At 33.0% G+C, this 18,528-nt stretch overlaps 1 protein-coding gene across 1 annotated transcript in view; it reads left to right on the plus strand.

Moving 5' to 3' along the window:
* LOC124369881 (striatin-interacting protein 1) overlaps positions 1-18,528 on the plus strand; it is a 44,432-nt gene that overhangs the window by 16,964 nt on the left and 8,940 nt on the right. Inside the window, exons 7-14 of the mRNA XM_046828019.1 lie at positions 1,946-2,100; positions 4,405-4,564; positions 5,041-5,195; positions 6,055-6,171; positions 8,443-8,570; positions 10,243-10,470; positions 10,652-10,823; positions 12,100-12,304. Of these exons, the coding sequence (XP_046683975.1) occupies positions 1,946-2,100; positions 4,405-4,564; positions 5,041-5,195; positions 6,055-6,171; positions 8,443-8,570; positions 10,243-10,470; positions 10,652-10,823; positions 12,100-12,304 (1,320 nt within the window). The remainder of the gene's footprint in view (positions 1-1,945; positions 2,101-4,404; positions 4,565-5,040; positions 5,196-6,054; positions 6,172-8,442; positions 8,571-10,242; positions 10,471-10,651; positions 10,824-12,099; positions 12,305-18,528) is intronic.

Here is an 18,528-nt window from a genome sequence, read left to right on the forward strand (position 1 = left end):
CAAAATTATTTGTCCAGTTGCACTTATTAATATCATTGCTGTTCAACGGATAGTTCAATAATCCTTATCGAAAAACAGTATGAAGTTCTATAATACTTTAACCTCCAGAAGCAATGTTTACAATAATAAACATATTGTTAAAACATTTAAAACCTCAATAATGGAAATTTTTGCGAAGAGAGCTGATTAAAAACCATTAGAAAATAACATTGTAAATGTACTGTAAGACTATACATAAAGTTTTCTTTCAGTAAAAAAATAAAATAAAATAGTATGGTGATTATTTTATAAAACAAGTTACTTTTAACATCAGTTTATCTTTAAACAACTAATTATGCCGTACCATTCAATTATTAAATCTGTAGTCTTGTTTGTTTTGTAACACCAATGTATAAACCTAATTAAAATGGATTCCTTTTTATTAGTGCCTTCAATAGAGATAATTAACAAATTGCTTAAATTGGTTTTACTTAACCTTTTACGAATGTCTGTCATGTCAAATTAAAATCTGACTATAACATAACCTCAAAGAATCTCTAGTTACACACGCCAAGACAAGACATTTAGATGTGTACAATGTTCGTTTTTGTTCGTACATGTGTGACCAGCACCGCTGTCACAGTAACAAGCATGGACATTTGTTGGATACTATTCTCGCATCAAAAAGTATTATAGATAACTAAGTTTGAACGTTAACCACAAATTAACTAGTTGAGCGAAAATTACAGGAGTTAAATTAATATTTAGCTTTATTACTTCTGCGTCTAGACATTGTTTACAAACATTAAATTCAAGTTTTCATGTTGGTAAGAAAAAAAAATGTTAATTTTTTTTTGTGCTTTTCAACCAAACTGCATTTTTTAACATTCATAACCAGGAAAACTTGTAATCCTATTAAGAACAAAGTCTTATACGAGATATGTACAATTGCACCAATTTAGAATATGTAATTTTAGAAATATATGGATAAAAGTTGTTGTCAAATAATCAATTTAAGTCTTATTCTTAACTGGGTTCGGTTAAAAACAAACTTGGCATTGGTCACGTTATTAAGCTTATAGTCATTATTTTTATTTTAAAGGCTATTTATTTTTGTAAATAAAAGTTTAAACTATACATTTTAGCACCACTTTAATTGAACAGATTTTGATAATTTACTGCAGCTGTGCCTGCTTGTTGTAACACGCGAACTGCCAGACTATTGAGGGCAGTGTTGCGAAGATCTTGCACTTGTCCACTTGCACCTGTACTGCAAGAGGAAGCTGTAATAAATTAAATATTGTTTATAAAACCAATTCCTCTAAGCTCTTTTCATATGGGCTTTGAGCCTTCATTGGCATATTTAACAATGAATAATTAATTTTCAAAATTGCAGTTTAGCAGTAAAGTGCCAAAACCGTACCTTTTTTCATTCTTACAGACACAGAACATGGTTATTGTTTGTTAATAATTTGCTTGATATGTCTATACACAGAAATAAACAAGCTAAATTTTAATATAACTCGTAATTTTAGCTTGTGGATTAACTGTATAACCCAAGAGTAAGCAGGCGTTTTCCAACCAGACAGGTTGTTGGTCAGCAGCGCAGCACGGTGTCTAATATTTTATACACATGAAATCAAATGTGATGACAAAATAAATAATCTTTTAGTACCATTAAGAACAATATTTTTATTGCTGTAAACTTATTTTCAAAATGCAATATACATTCCACGGTTAGCTGTTCTTTCTAGCTTTCGTTGCAATTTTGCCAGAGCTTTTCTCAACATTGCTAGTTGTGCCACTGTGGTTATGAACATGAACATTGGTCTAGCATTTTGTGAACGTATACACCACAAAAGTATTCTGCCTTCATTCCCATAAAAAAAAATATAAACAAAAGAATGCTACTGTGAGGCAGGCTTTTTACTGTTCAGCAAGTGTTAACTGTAGATATGGTTTACAGGGAAGTACAGAGAACAAGCTGGGCTCACAGTCCTGGAAGAAGACACAATCGCAGTGGTACGCACTATGAGGGCATCATCGCCACCGGCCTGTGCGGCAGACTTACTCGAGGCTCACACTCAGAACCAGAAACGTAACAACAGGCCTTTCCGAAGGGTATTTAACGTTTTTTTATTAACGTTTTTTTTAATTCCTTATCAATAACTACCAACGTAATTTTGACCTTTCTTTGAACTGCCACGGCCATAAATCCAGATGTGGCTTCTTTTTGGCGATATAGGACCTGCAATAGTAAAATGCATGATTGTTAAATATGTTATAATTATTACAGTGTGCTGCTACCTGTGGTTGTTCTGATTAACTACCAGTTATCTACAATTTTATTGCCACTAACAAACAATTCCTGTTATCCTCTCACTTTGGTCCGATAAATAAATATTCTGAAATTAACCTTGTATCCGAGTGTTGTGTTGGCCAGAAATGACAGGAAAAATGTATTACTAGTCATACTGTAGATCAGGGCTGCCCAACCTACGGCCCGCGGGCCGAATCCGGCCCGCGAGTCAGTTTTATGTGGCCCACGTTGTTGCCTAAACAACCAAATTTGTTTACAAGCATTTGAAATATTAAATAAATACAAATTTTGAGAACCAAGCAGTCCAGCCGATTTCACGTAGAACGAGCCGTATTCATTTGGTGGAGTATGAGTGTTGAAAGAAGTAAAGTAGTTGCAGACAGATTTCACTGACTACGGTGGTGGTTGCCGCCGGCTGGCAAATAGAGCGCGCGTAAAGCACGGTACAGCGCTCGGTGCGGCGACGTAACACCTACCCAACTCAAGGTCACCACTCGCCACGTAATTAGTATGTCCTAGTATCCTAGTAGGATTAATTAAAATCAATGTATTCAATTTATTGGTGACTTTTTTATTGTTCCCTCAGAATTAGAGCAAATATCCAAAAGTCTGGGTTTATATTTATTTCTACTAAAAGAACCTAAAAACATAATATATTATAAACCTTTACCTAACAACAAATAAACAATAAGAAATTGCAATAATCAGGAAACAAGGGCCAAATAACCTTAAAACTCATATTTTGCACAAGATTTCTGGAACAAACCCCGGGCAATACGTTTTGTTTGGGGTTCCAAATCCCCTGGGATGTTGGCCCGCCTGGTCATAAAGGCTTTACAATGTGGCCCTTGGGTAAAAAAGGTTGGGCACCCCTGCTGTAGATAATTGGTACATAACTATGAGGTGTCCAGTAAGTACCATTTGAAATGAAAAACCAATTATAAACAAAACCTAATGCTCTTTGTCAGTTATGTTGTACTGACTAGTAGCCAGTTTCAACTGGTACTAGTTGAAAAGTACTCACACATCTTTATTTGATCATTAGACAATTAAGGGGAGTCGGGTGTCTCTATCCTTACAATGTTAAATTGACTGTCTTTGATGTACCTTTTTGAAATAAGTACAAATACCATAATTCTAATTTTTGTTTTAAATTAAAGCCTACTCCTTTCTCTATAATTTACATAGATGGTTTACTGGTTAATATTGGTATTTTTATGATTTTTTTTTAAATTGACTAATCTTATGTAAATTAGTTTTTTCATTCTCTAAAAAATAAAATAAAATAGTTGCAAAAAATATTCTCCATACAAATTAAAGAGGAGAATGAGCTAAAGAAAAATAAAAAAAATCATTCAGATATCTCAGTTCTTGAGAAAATGTACATTAAAGCTTAAAAATGTTAACTTCCGGAAAACATAAAAAACGTGTAGGGCTAGAAATACTAGGTTCACAATTAGGTATGCTGGGCCTACGACTAACTTCACTAGTAGCGTTGTTTATACTGTCCTCCACTTCTTCTAGTCTAACTACACGACATTTTGGTGTACCAATAAACACCCTTTTACGCTTCTTGAATACTTTACCGACTGCTCTAGGCATTTTTGAACTAAAAGAACTGAAAATAAATAAATGCTTGTTGGTAAGCAAATCACAATATGAAATGCAACAGACACACTTTAGTGAACAAATGTCAAATGAAAACAGCTGGGAATATTACAGGCAAAGGCAACCAAATGATAAATCAAGTAACTATAGCAACTAAGAATACAACTGTACTCTAACAAGTGATACTGCTGGGAGTTGAGTGAACATGCAAAACTTGTTGAGCAAGCGCAACTTAAAAAATTTATAACTAAAAAAGTAATGGTCATAAATGAATGAAGTTTTCAGTAAAATACACAGTAATAATTCGGGAATATTAAAAAAAATCTGGAAATTTTTTTTAGCCACCTGACACCCCTTAAGTCTAAAAAGGCTTTTGAGATATTAATTTTTTGTTTTTATTAAATTATATCATTCTTTCAGCATCACTATACACAAAAGTTTGTTTGAAAATATTATTTCACCTCAGGAAGTCATTCTAAAATGTAATATCTTTACAGAGTCTGATGAAACAGAGTTCACTAGATGAGTCTTTGGGTATAGAGTTTGAGCAGACCGATGAGGAAATGAGGGAGTTTGATGAGCAACAAGCCATGGAAGATACAGGAGACATGCCACAACCTCCCAGTCCCCACCCCATGACACCTGCTCCTGCTAAAGGTAAATTGATAAATTCTGTATGTAAATCTTACCGAGTTAGAATTGGGCGATTTGATTCTGATTATTGATTCGCTCTATTGCAGCAACACTGATGTAAATCTTGATTCACAAGCTCTTCATTCTTGATTTGGTCATTACTATTTTGAGCATTTAAATTTGTAGCCTGTTATTTTGTTAATTAAAAATGTAAAAAACTAGTTGCAGTAGTTCTAATTTATTTTTTGTTGCATTAATCTTGTTATTTCTCAACGAAAAACATCTCTACTGATTTTTCTCACTTTCTGACCACTAGTATAATAAGTTGAATTGTATATATATATAAGTAAAAAGTTATTATTACCCTATTTAACACAGATTTTGCTGGTATCTCTTACAAACTTATTATGTACTGTTTTTAAATATCTTACAAGAAGAAATTCCTTTGGAATAAAGTAACTTTTACTTCACACTCTTGTAACACTTTGCTTTTATTGCAGGTTTGCCTTGGATACCAAAAGTTCGACAGAAGGATTTAGACGTGTTTCTAGAGAATACTAGAATCAAGTTTGTAGGCTTCCCGTTACAAGGAGATAGAGAATCTCTGTTTGGACTGCCACAGCCCATTCACGAAGGAGTACGAGTTTTGAAACAGGTAACAATAAAATTACAAGTTCTAGATTAAATATTTAGGAGTTATCAATATAAAAATACTTCATCAGTTCAGTTATGTCTTTGAATTAAAGACAAATAACAAAGTGTTAAGTCTTGCCGATTAGCCAGTGTAACTAAATTTTAAATATAAAAGCGAGTATATGAACTTTTATGAATATTTTTACACATTCTCTAAATTGACTCAACCCATCACACCATAGCTACATTATGTGTAGAAAACTCGGTTGCTTCACTGTGCTTTGGGATTGTGTCAAAAATATTGTGCACTCAATTGTGTACCTGATGAGACAGTGATGAACACCTCTTCATCTAGATTGCACTTGATTTTGTAGTCTATGTATCTCTTATCTTGAAATGATGCAGAGTTTGTTTTGAGCTTTTTGTCGCCAACTTTTTTCAGATCTCAGACGTACATGACTCCAGATTCCAGGAGTCAAGTCTGTGACAGCGTCAGATTACAGGTGCTGCACTAAGCAGGAGTACTGGAGCTAAAACCATTTATTTAAAATATTTTAAACTGATTTAAATACAGAATTATTAGTTGCAACAAGTTTTGGATGAATCTAGGTCACAAAAGTTAAAGCAATTTGGAAGGAGACCAGCAAGGCTTATCAAAGTGTAGTATTGACATAAGGTCATTTTGTTAGTTTTTGTTTTAATCAGGCACTCTTAGCTTTGATCAAAGTATTGACAAAACTTAAGTTTTGCCTGGCCTGTTAAGGTTTACATTTGATACGAGTGGAAAAGAGATTTTGTTATCTGTTTGTAGCCTTTGATGTTTAGTCCTTCACTAAAATTTTTCAATGGAACACAATGAAAACGATTCATTTTTGTTTCAGCACATCTATACTTCCCTGGCAGAGATCCAAGTCCAGCAAGAGGAGGATATTGCGAAGAGTCCTATATCAGTGAAGGAGCCCACTGTAGCTCTGACACCCACTGAAACTCTTTACCAGGTATCACTTGAATAAAAACATAATATCGTATTGTACATTTGTCGCCGCTTAGCATTTTAGTAAATAATAATTAATTTATTTTTTTTGTGATTTCATAGAGAAATACAAAGGCATCAAAACAGTTTACAGAATGTATAAGTACAATTTATATTACTTCAGAAAGTTGCATAGGAAAATTGAATAAGTTATCTTGGTATACAATTGTCATTGTAGAACTCAGCTAGGCTGTAGTAGGGTCTTTCAAACCATTTGCTAAGCTCCGTCTTCAGGTCCTGTCCTCTCATTCTTGTTCTGGGAGATGATTATGTAGTCTGCAGCCAATGTACAGTAGTTGTTTTTCGTACAAAGTGAGGCGATGTTGAGGTGTAGCGAAGGATGAAGGATGTCTGGTATGACAGCTGTGGATGTAGTTGTGTGGTGGATTTTTAATGTCAGCATACATGATTATCTCTTGAATGTGCAGTTTGTCCACTGTCATGACTCCCAGTTCTTTAACCCTTTGAGTGCCGGAGCATCGCTGTCAGCGATCCCGCATTATATGAAAGAAATGCCAGAATCGCTGTTAGCGACTTCTGCAGTAACGCTTATATTTGATATAGTATTTATCTAAATTGGCTCAATGACTATACATACGCATTCCAGAGGCTTTGACGTAACTTTTTATGTAGGTTTATTTGCATTCTGGTTAGATTCTGATTTTTACAGCGGTTGTAAAGTGAGCGCGTCAGTCAAGTCTAGAATCGACCGCTACGTGGACGAGCCATCACGTGTTTAGTTTGCGCTGCTGTTTATTTCACAAATGATATTGAAAGTTTTTAAGTGTAAATGGGTTTGTAGTGTTAGTATCTTCAAATTATTTCGTTGTGTATGTTGTTCTAGTCTGTGTGTAAGTAGAACAATGACTTGGCCGCGAGTTACGGCGACCGTAAGCATCGAGTACTTTACTAAATATGTTTGTATAGTTTTTGTGTTTGTTCAGTGATATTTATAAACAATGAGTCATAAAAATATTGCTGACAATGAAGACCTAGTATTGCAGGCATTAGATTTAAGCATTATCAGTGTAGACAATACACAGAGTGTTAGGTTAGGTTAGAAAATTTCTAGTTTTGTAGTGGTTCATATTTTCATATTTATTTTCCAAACTTTATTTATAAGTATAAAAAAAATGTTTGTATGTCTTTTTGTAAAGAATTAAATGGAGTATAAGATAGAACAACTAAAAGTGAAAAAATAAAATATTTCAATAACACTGAGTTGTATCAACATAAAAAAACTAAATGTTTTTGCTCATAAAGTTTTTGTTAATGCTTTTCTTTATTTGTATAAAAACGTTAAATAAGTGATCAATGTATTATATGTATAAAGAAAATATATTTATCTAAAAAAAAAAAAAACCCAAGACATTATACCAATAAATAAATTTGTTATGAATTTTTAACCAGACCCTTGCAGAATCAGGCATTTTCGCTCAGCATTTTATGCATACCATATAGCAAAACGCTGCGGCACTCAAAGGGTTAAAATATGTACATAGAAGTAGTAAATCTGCAAGTACCCTTATAGCTCGTTTCTGCAGAGTCAATACTCATTCCATGTTGGTGAGTGAAATTCCACCCTAAATAATAAGGCCATATCTAATATGTGATTCACTCAGTCCAAAATAAGCTGTTTTGGCAGTTTTCATATCAGCAATTTGTTTAAGTATTTTCACAGCATATAGACCAGAGGAAACTATTTTGCACAAGTTATTGATGTGAGGTGTCCAAGTGAGGTTTGCATATATTGTCATTTCTAGCAGTTTAACCTTGCCTTCTTGCACTACATTGTCCAGACCTAATGTGTCTTTTCCCCTTCCAAAAAATATCTGCTTTGTTTTTGTAATTGTTCGCAACCAAGTCATTTTCCTTGTAGTACTGATTGGCCTTATTCAGACTTAGGGAAGAGTGTTCTTTTAGACTAACAGCGGTTTCATCGCCTACTATTATTGTATTATCATCAGCATACATTAACAAGTGTTCAGATCACCAGGGTTTTGTGGCATATAATAGGTAAATAAAGTAAAAAGAACTGGTCAAAGAAGTGAACCCTGAGGCAACCCTCTTGTTATTGCCTTGGGATAGGATTTCACATACTGTACCATGTTGTTGGTTGTAGACTACTATTTCAACCTATATTAAAAAAGTTAACAAGACTATATAATACCATGTTAACAAACCTGAGAGTAAACTATATATGTTTGATTTGTGTAAAATATGTGTAAATTTTCAGGGTCTTCTACCAAACCTACCACAATACATGATAGCTTTGCTCAAGATACTGCTGGCAGCTGCTCCAACATCAAAAGCTAAAACCGACTCCATCAACATAATGGCTGATGTTTTACCCGAAGAGATGCCGTAAGTATCATACTGATAAAGACTGTTTCTAGTGTTACAATCTTTAATGAATAGCCTTGTGTTATTGTATGCTTGTATTATCCATTGAGCACTTATGTATCCGTGATAGTACGTTGAGTTTTTAAAAAATGTTTTGATTAGTCTTTTTATGCAATTGTATAATATTATTTATGCATGAAAATTAAATAAAAATATTGTTATTATAAATGTATATAATTAACACTTTGTACCCTGGGCCCTTAATACATGTTTCGGCGTGGCTCCCTGGGGGTTTTATGATGTTTTTAAAAATTCTGTGTTATTACAGTAATTATGTTATAAACTCATACTGTATATCATTTTAAAGATAGAGAAACATTCTTTTTTTAAATGTATACAAAAATAAGGTTTATTTTCTAAATAAAATTATTACATAATATTGAATGTTATGTAAAAAATACAAAAATAGTTTTTGCTACATAGCTTGTTAGTTCAGGTAATTCGCCTTAGTGTAATTTTTAAAGCACAATGGTACACAAAGTGGCACTGTACAGTCTGGGCACCACCAGGATGTTTCCTTCCTTCCAGCTTTGCCAGTTGCTTCCTTGTTTTTTTTGTGAGCATACTTGCAGTCGCGAATTGCATCACTTTTGATTTCATCACCCAGAAAATAATAAGTAAAGAATATAAAAGAAAATCAACGGAAAGTCGAGAAGAAAGAACAAAGCGAGTGTAAATACAAAACAAAACACACGGATAACCTCACATTGTTTGCATTTGCCTTTACTTCATTCAGTAAGAAACTAAAGTTCTAATTATTTACAAACAGTTAAATTCACATTTAGAATACATTATAATAACATTTGCTTCAGTATTTGTCGGCAAGATTTGTAGAAAACTTAGTAAGACATCTCTAAGACTCACAACAACACACAACGCAAAACACTACAAAGCAAACTGACAGTACCGACAATCAGCCACGGCGCCTACGATCAGCTGTCTAGACTCGCTTGTTGTACGACGAAAAATATACGTATTTCATTACTAAAACGTGACCCAGAGATCTCAAAACCAACAAATACGAACTTAGACAACCAATGAACATAATAAAAATGTTTGAATCCAAAAATAAGATGACTGAACTAAATAATACAATTAAATAACACGACCCGAGCTATACTCGGGCGCCGGTAGCAGGCGCTGCCGACGCGGCCCGACCTATACTCGGGCTCAGGGTACAAAGTGTTAATAAACACACAAAACATTCTGAAACTAGATATAAAATTAATTTATCTTTTTGAGTTTTGACTATGTGTAAAAGTGATAAGATTGGTAGTTTATTTTTTGGTGGGCATGTATGAATATTTCAAAATAGTATCAAACAAGAATAGTCTTTTATTTGATTGATTGGATATTTTAATTATTATTTGGTAGTTTAAGGTTATTCTGGTGGATCCAAAACATATTCAGGATTAATGTTTAGACAGTATTAATTTAACTGCAAACAATGGAAAGTAGGTTTACCTGTCTATGTTAGAAATATTACTGTAAATACCCTTGTGGTAGTCGTTTATAGATATGTAAAGAGTAGAGGGTGACATTATGGAGGGTCAGAAATAAATTTTCATAGGAATTTATTTATATAAACATAATAATTACGTCTACATAAAATGTTTATTGTTCACTGTTGCAGAATGACCGTCCTACAGTCACTGAAATTGGGGACAGATGTAAACAGGCACAAGGAGATTGTTGTGAAAGCCGTCTCTGCTATACTTCTGCTACTGCTCAAGCACTTCAAGCTCAACCATATCTACCAGTTCGAGTTCATGTCTCAACATCTGGTTTTCGCTAACTGCATACCCCTTGTGCTCAAGTTCTTCAACCAAAACATTGTGGCATATGTCAACTCAAAAAATGTGTAAGTTTGCACTTCCAGTATATTACGATGAATGTTTGGACATGTAAATATTGTTGTTATTTACCTTCTTAGTACATTAAAAATACTATGAGCTAAACAATGCAACCTATTTTGTAAACGATTTTCTCCCATTATACAGTGATGGAACTGTGAGATAAAAAAAATGAATCAATATTTGTAGCATCCCGATCCTGGACTTCCCTGCGTGTGTCATTGGAGACCAGCCGGAGTTGACTGCCGAGAGCCTGGAGATCGGAGACAGCCAGCTCTACTCTTGGCGCAATGTATTTAGCTGCATCAACCTGCTTCGCATTCTCAACAAGCTAACCAAGTGGAAACACTCTCGTATCATGGTGTGTTCCAGAGCTTTTAACTCTTAAGTGTTCAAATATAGGGTAGTTAAAAATTCACTTTTCTTCAGTAATTGCAGACAAATATATTCCTAACAGTGTCACGTTCAGATTGAGCATTACATTTGAACAGCTCTGTCCTGTATGAAACTGTGCAATGCTCATTCAGTATTTAATCATTAGTGTGATAGCTGAATTGGAAATTCCTGAAAAACCGAGCATTAGTATGTTTTGTTTATTTTACTGTATTGACGACACCTCTTACTATCGTAGCTTATTGGTTAATAAACAATTTTATTTGAAGATCAATATAAAAGTATTAATTTAACCCTCTGGATGCCAACGTTCAATTGATCGGATCACCGATGTTCATGTGAAACAGCTAATGTTTGAGTGATTAGCCATTAAAATTAATTATTTAAAATTTTATTTACAAGCTTAAAACTTTGTTTTGGCTGATTTGATGTTGTTTTGAAGTAAATAAGGACTTACTTTATCAATTTAAAATTTGGTATCAGTAATGGCCTTGAGACAGATGTTTGTTTTGAGTTATTTTAATATCCTTTTATATTTCATGCTCATTATAAAAATCTCTTCAAAAGTTCTGTAATTTCGTAATGAATATAAAATGTAACCACTTTTATCAATTAATATATTTTTTGTACAGATTTTTTGTCTAAAGTGATAATTTTACGTCAATTTCTTTTATTTTAGCAAGTACTGTGTTATAACCAAATAAGTTATTTTCGTAATGCACTTTTAATCTACACTAATCAATAGCCAATCTAAAAAGCTACAAAACAAAAAAGAAATAATTCAATTTACATACAAAATAAGGGTAGTACGGAGCAAAATGTAAAGCATTGTAAAAGTTCACAAATAGGTCTTGGCGGTTTTGGGTAGTACCGCCCTCTCGGGTGCTGGCAATCACAGATCGGGCAGCAGCATCGGGCTCTGGCGTCCAAAGGGTTAAACATGAACAACTATATCATGTTTGGTCAATATAGCTAACCTAAACTTTGTGTTTGACTAACAGATTAATCCATATTTTATTTGTTACGTACTGGACATTACAGGAAGGCTTTTTATAAATACACCATAAAAAGAAGAGTACAATTTATTATTGCAGAATTGTCAGTTGATGGATCAAATGTTTTGTTTGTGTGATACAAATCTTAATGAATTTGTATGTACAGCATGCTTGAGGAGCTTCATATACTGCTTCAGCAAAAGTCAAATATATAAAGAAAGACCTAACACACTGTTGGACTTCCCACAGATGCTGGTGGTGTTCAAGTCGGCCCCCATCCTCAAGAGGACTCTCAAAGTACGCCATGCAATGATGCAGCTGTACGTCCTCAAGCTCCTCAAAATGCAGACTAAGTACTTGGGTCGCCAGTGGAGGAAGTCAAATATGAAGACCATGAGTGCTATTTATCAGAAAGTGCGGCATCGTCTCAATGATGACTGGGCATATGGAAATGGTAAAGAAAGTATATGTTGTAGATAAATTAAATAAGTACCTTATTCTTTTAGTAACTAACTGGTAATTTGGTTTCAGAACAATTGCAGCATACAGTAGTCTGCTCATAGATTTGTATAAGGCATTGAACCTTAATACATAATTTCAGCCATACATAAGATTGGAGTCAGAAGTCCTTATTTGAACTGGCTTGAAAGCTATTTAAAGAATAGTTTATTGTTAATGTTTCAAATATTATGAGTAAATAAAAGTATGTAAAATATGGTGTACCACAAGGAAGGCAGATTGGATTGCTGTTATTAATTGCATATTTAAATGAGGTCAATAAATATTATTGAAAATTTCGTATATGAACGAATAATGTTTTGGGTCTAGCTGGAAGAAAAATTTGTATATAGCGGAGAAAGATTTGTAAAACAACATGAATTGTATTCAATAAATGGATCATAGATTAATATGAGGATCGATGCTACTAGGCGTCGAAAGAGATTCACTTCTCTCTCTACCTTTAAGCTTTAATAACAAGTAAAGAATGTTTATACAATATATACTCTGAAATATGTAATTTTAAAAATGCATGTATTAATTACCATATTTTTATCATTTAGTAATCAGCAAATACTAAATATATAGGGTATATATTTTGTAAACTGGATGACAGTGGTCGTAAACTAAAGTGAAAGAAGCTTATCTCAGAAATACATTAAAAGCTTAGACCCTGTGCTATAAGCCCAGTACAAGGTACTTTTGGAATAAACCACAAGATATGCAGTTACACAAGTTGGGCAACATCTGTAATAAGTCATATGAATAAAAAATAACATAAGTAGCCAAATAAGTAGCCAAAACATTTATTCAATATACTTTTAAAATATATAGATTTAGACCTGTTAGAGGAAGCAAATTTGTAAAATTATATCTTGGTGGAGCAATTAACAAAAAAGGTATTATTTTTAATATCTTGGTACACAATTTTGGGGAAATGGGTTTGATAAGTAGTATAAGTAGTGTCTCATACCTCCACCTCCCCTGTTTTGGTCCTCAAGAAGCAGACAATTGGTCAAGTATGATGCTTCTGTCCCTAAAATAATGTATGGTCAGGGCTTCCTGAGTAACATGTTACCAGATGAAATTGAATTCTCATTCGAATGTACCAGAATTCAAGAAATATATATTTTTGTGGTCAACATGAAACTGGCCATAACTGATTGGATGAAATGAATGCTAATGAGATGGATTGACGTAGGTCAAGGTCTACCTATGTGACCTCCAGTGTACATAACACCCACTTTCGCATACAATGTACATAATATGTTTAGAAACTGCTGTTGTCTACACTAACAACACATGCAATGACACTTTCTCATTAATCCAGTGAACACAACTATACGTTTCTCATAACTTAGCATTCTTTGAGCAAGAGTAAGGAAACACTCATATTTGGGGTAATACTACCACGAGTGTTATATTCAGTCATACACAGTTTGGATTTTTTTTTTGCACCACATTACAATTTTTATGTAATAAATTGAACAAAAAACTTGTTACCTCTCACCCATAATTTATAGAAAATTACTCAACACTGTTCTAGAAGCTATGGGTGGCAAAAAGAAACAATCTTTGTTCTAAGTTACATATAATGACAATGATCAGTTGTGAGGACTTGATACTACTTGTTCCCACGTGCAGGCGCTAAGTCTTTTTGAGGACTAATGCACTGTATATAAATTTGTCTTTTTATGTAAACAGATGTGTTACTGAATAAAGTCTTTTCATTTTAGTTTATATTGAAATAAATAAATCTGCTAGATACTGAATGGAAGGATATACAGTTTGCCCTACCGTTCTATGTCTGGCTCTGAAGAAGTTATTTATGTAAAGTGACGATTTAAACACCGCTAACATTTTCAGATACAATCAGTCAGCAGTATAAATATTGTTTCTCGTGTTGCTGACTGTGAATTGTGTTTGTGGATGAAATGAGCGTATAAATTCATTTATTTATTATGTTTCTTAAATGCATTAATACCGAAAATTTTAAATAATTTCAATAAAATTATGAGTTAGTGAAGTTAAAGTTATGTTTGGTTATTAACGGATTGTGATGTCAGTACATTTAACATCTGAGATTTTCATGCTTGTAAATTTTTCTATACACATTAACAAAATTATGTAAGTAGTAAAGTGTAATAATCAAATGAATTATTATTTATTTATATAAAGTATCGTATCACATCATGTACATGACTTGTCAATCAAGATCTTTCAGTTATGCACATGTCTTATTGAACATTTTTATCAGACTCAAGTGTATTAACTGAATTATATATTTTTTATTTCTACTATGGTATTTGAAGCTATAAAGAACATTAAATAACATAAATAAAAAAATAATGTCCTGTTCATGTACCTTGAATAAGTAAATGGAAGTTGAGTTATCAAAAGTACATTTGTTTAGCTTAAGGTGTGAGACCTAAACTTTGTAACTGTAAATGAATCTGTATTAATATTGAAGTACCGACCCACTTAAAGCAAGTACATCATTAAAGACTAGTCTTATGAATATAAGATTAATTTTTGTAGTAGATCACCCATTTCTATTTTTTCTATTGATTAACTATAAATGTACTTGGACTATAAAAACAGTCTGGATGAAAACTACATCTCCCATATATAATCTGTTTACATACAAAATATTTAGCTCCCAACTTGTGCACTAAAAGAAATTGTTATTTTCCTAAAAGGTTCATCGCTGATTGGACTGATAATCCTAGTGAAGTAATTTGAAAACAGCAAAACATAATGTCTTTATTTTCATCTAAGCAAAATAGGATTTCCAGGACCACGTCTATACCATGCTTGCAACTGCTTAGTTCTTCACAGGGGTATACTTGATCTTAGTTCAATGATATAAAAGGTTAGAGGCATGACAAATATCTCCCTATTCCCCAAGGTGCCTAAAATTTAGGCCACACTGAGTGGCAAACAAGGCCACTATAATATAACATTGGAGAATATTTAAACACCAGCTTCGGTAGTCTGTGCGTGAGAACAACATTTTTCAGTATTTATTATTAATTAAATATAGATAGTTAACTGATGAACTAGAAGAAACATCTGAGTGGAATAAAAAATATAAAACTTGATCAATAAATGAGTAGGAATTATGCCTAAAATAATGAGTTCACTGATTAACTATGCTGAATTAGATAATGGACCAATGTTACAACTCTTTTTGTTGTATGGGCCGCTTTCCTTTGTAACAGCACCATCTATGAAAATGATTAGTTCAGCTGTTCCCACACATAACTCACTAGTCGCATATAATTCAATAATAGATTATACCATTTTAATTCAGAATGAAAAAACTGTTACAGTAAATGAGAAATAAGGAACAGGAATGTAGGTTTTTCAATTGTCTAACTATTAAGTAGTAAAATGTAAAACATTTTAAATAAATGCTGGTTGCTAATATTGTCTGTTGTTTTCATAATTTTTAAAATATCTAACAACATTTTTGAGAACGACCATTTTCTGATAATATTACTGAGACTTGTTTTGATTTGTGCTTTAAGCTTAAAAATATTTACAATTTATGTTTGAGTTCCAATTTTGATGTAGTTTATTTACAATAGAACAATTGAAATTCACTTTAACCTGTTGACGAGTGCACACTGCATTTGCTGTGCCGCTATGACGGTCCATACTGAGTGCCTCATTGACCAGTGACAGACTTTTAGGGAGTAAAACAAAAAAAACTTTTAAATGTTAATAAACTTGTTTATTATAGTTTAAATGTATATAAAAATACATTGTAGATTGTTAAAAGCAATATCCTCATTTTAAAACATTGCTAATGTGTGATACTGCTCAAAACAAGGATATATACAAAGGGCGACCTCACATGTTGAACATTCATAGCTGGTTTCTTTTCTTCTTTGACCAGTTCGAGTGGTGTGTTTGCATGCACACATAGCACTGCCTGAGTAGTTGACGCTTCTTTGTGTCATTCTGGGGGAGTGGCCTTATAAAATGGCGACCTTGGAGGCGTAGCGGGTCTTGTGTTCCGCCTCCGTAAAATAGTTTTTAAAAGTTATCACCAGGTGTCACCACGATACAGGACTAGCAACACTGTACAGCAACACTATTAGGAACAACTGAAAAGTTCCAAAAATCTTCGCTAGACGTCACGGTAAGTCAGTGAGAACGAACTGACAGTCATTATTCTGCAATGGAAAATGCTGTGCTCCCTCATACAGGACCAAACGGCAAATGCTGTGCGCACTCATTTGTGTATGTTTTGCTGCACTCGTCAACAGGTTAAATGCTATATTACATTAATTTGTAATAATGTTTTTGGACATTTCTTCATTTTCATATTTGGTGAATAATTAATTCAATTATTTAAATATAGCAGGAGCTGTGTGATTTAACCTGAATTTATTGAATTTACAGTGAAATTTTGTTTTACTTTAGTTTATGGGTAGAATAGGACAAGTGTTTAATAAAATTGTTATTAGAGAAGTTGTTTATAGTAAACCATTATTAATTTATTTTTGAAGTGCTTAGCAGAGATTTCCTTTCTGAGTTATCTGTTTTAAAGTTTGTACAGTTTCCAAATTTTAGCTACAGTGCAAAACATAAAATATGTTGCATTTTTGTTGGTATTCTTTGATTCAGCAGATATGTGATTAGTTTGAAAACTATTAAAATGTTTAGTGTATAAATGACATTGAAAGCTGACTTATTTGTTAACGAAGGAAATTACTTATGAAAGAAATCTCAGAGGTGAAGATATAAACAGTGTTAGTAAGGTAATGTACTGCAAAAATCTGAGGCAGTTAAAATGCCAAAACTTACTATGTAAACTTAGCCAAAACTTTTTAGTAAGAATGAAGGAAAATAAGCTGATAACCAAATGTTCTCAATTAGAGTAGAAGAATCTATTGAACAGATTGCAACTCTACAAATGTATGATATAACAATAAATTAAGTCGTTGGCTGTTTAGATTGACAAACTTACAAAAGATGGTTCAGACTGAGGATATAGATTCAAACAAACAGCTTGGAAACCTAAATATAAGTCACTAAGTTGTTATCAAGAATACAAAATTGTAAAATGGGCATTGAAGAATCTGAAACTTTGGTGCATAGGTTGTCTATGTGGAAATGTAAAATTCAGCCATTCAACTTTCAACTTTGCATTTCAACTTTTTTGGTTTTTGTTTGTACCACTACATTTAATGTAGCTAACAATGAATAAATGAATAGATAGTTCTTTATTTTATCAGTAGAATTCTTCATATATATATATATATATATATATATATATATAAAAGGCAGTGATTCAAAAAGTCGGGTTAAAAAAAGGAGTTGCCTTAAGTTTAACTTGTGTATTTTGTTATATAGAGCATGCATGAAGAAAATCTCCTACTCCTCCCCATTATCATCCTCATTATAGCTATATGTGTGACATACTACAACTCTGTGTGTTCCTCCTCATGTTAAATTAATCCTTCAGGAATTGATGTGAAATTTTCCATATGGACTTGCGGGGTCTGTGTCTGTCATGTCAATCTATTTTCATACTTAACTCCAGAAATTTTTAGAACATCATTAAATTGGATCAGCTGGATGATTGACATGACTGTAGACTGTTGAGTGCTTTACTCATCTTTAGCATCGCTGTTTACAGCATATGTATTTAAACAAGTCATAATAATTTGCCTATCAATAACAGTGCTATGACATATACAATTGTCTGCTTCCAACTACTCTTAGTGTCATTAATATCACAGGGTGTTTAGGAACCAGAAAACTGGGAATAGTCAGGAAATTTTAACAATGTGGAGAAAGTCATAGTAAAGTAAGAGAATTTTCACGATAGACCAGGAAAATTTTCCGGTTATTCTTACAGGGTGTCTACCAGTCACAGAATCCTCGGAATAGAAACGTATTTTAATGAGGGTTCACAGAAATCGCCAAAAAATCACGGATTATGACTGTCAAAAATATCAGTTTTATGGCATTGTGATAATAATTAGAGATGTGTGCTGAAGCCAAATCTCTAATCTACAGAATCTTCAAGAAAGATTCAGGTCCAAAAATCAATTAACAGGATTCGACAATAGAATCTGGAGAGACTCGCCACGTAATTAGTTATCGGTTGATCGTCAGTATGCAAAATTACTCATTACAAAAACATTTTTGTCTTATTTTTTACTT

The sequence above is a fragment of the Homalodisca vitripennis genome, chromosome X (assembly GCF_021130785.1).
Source record: "Homalodisca vitripennis isolate AUS2020 chromosome X, UT_GWSS_2.1, whole genome shotgun sequence".
Lineage (NCBI taxonomy): Eukaryota > Metazoa > Arthropoda > Insecta > Hemiptera > Cicadellidae > Homalodisca > Homalodisca vitripennis.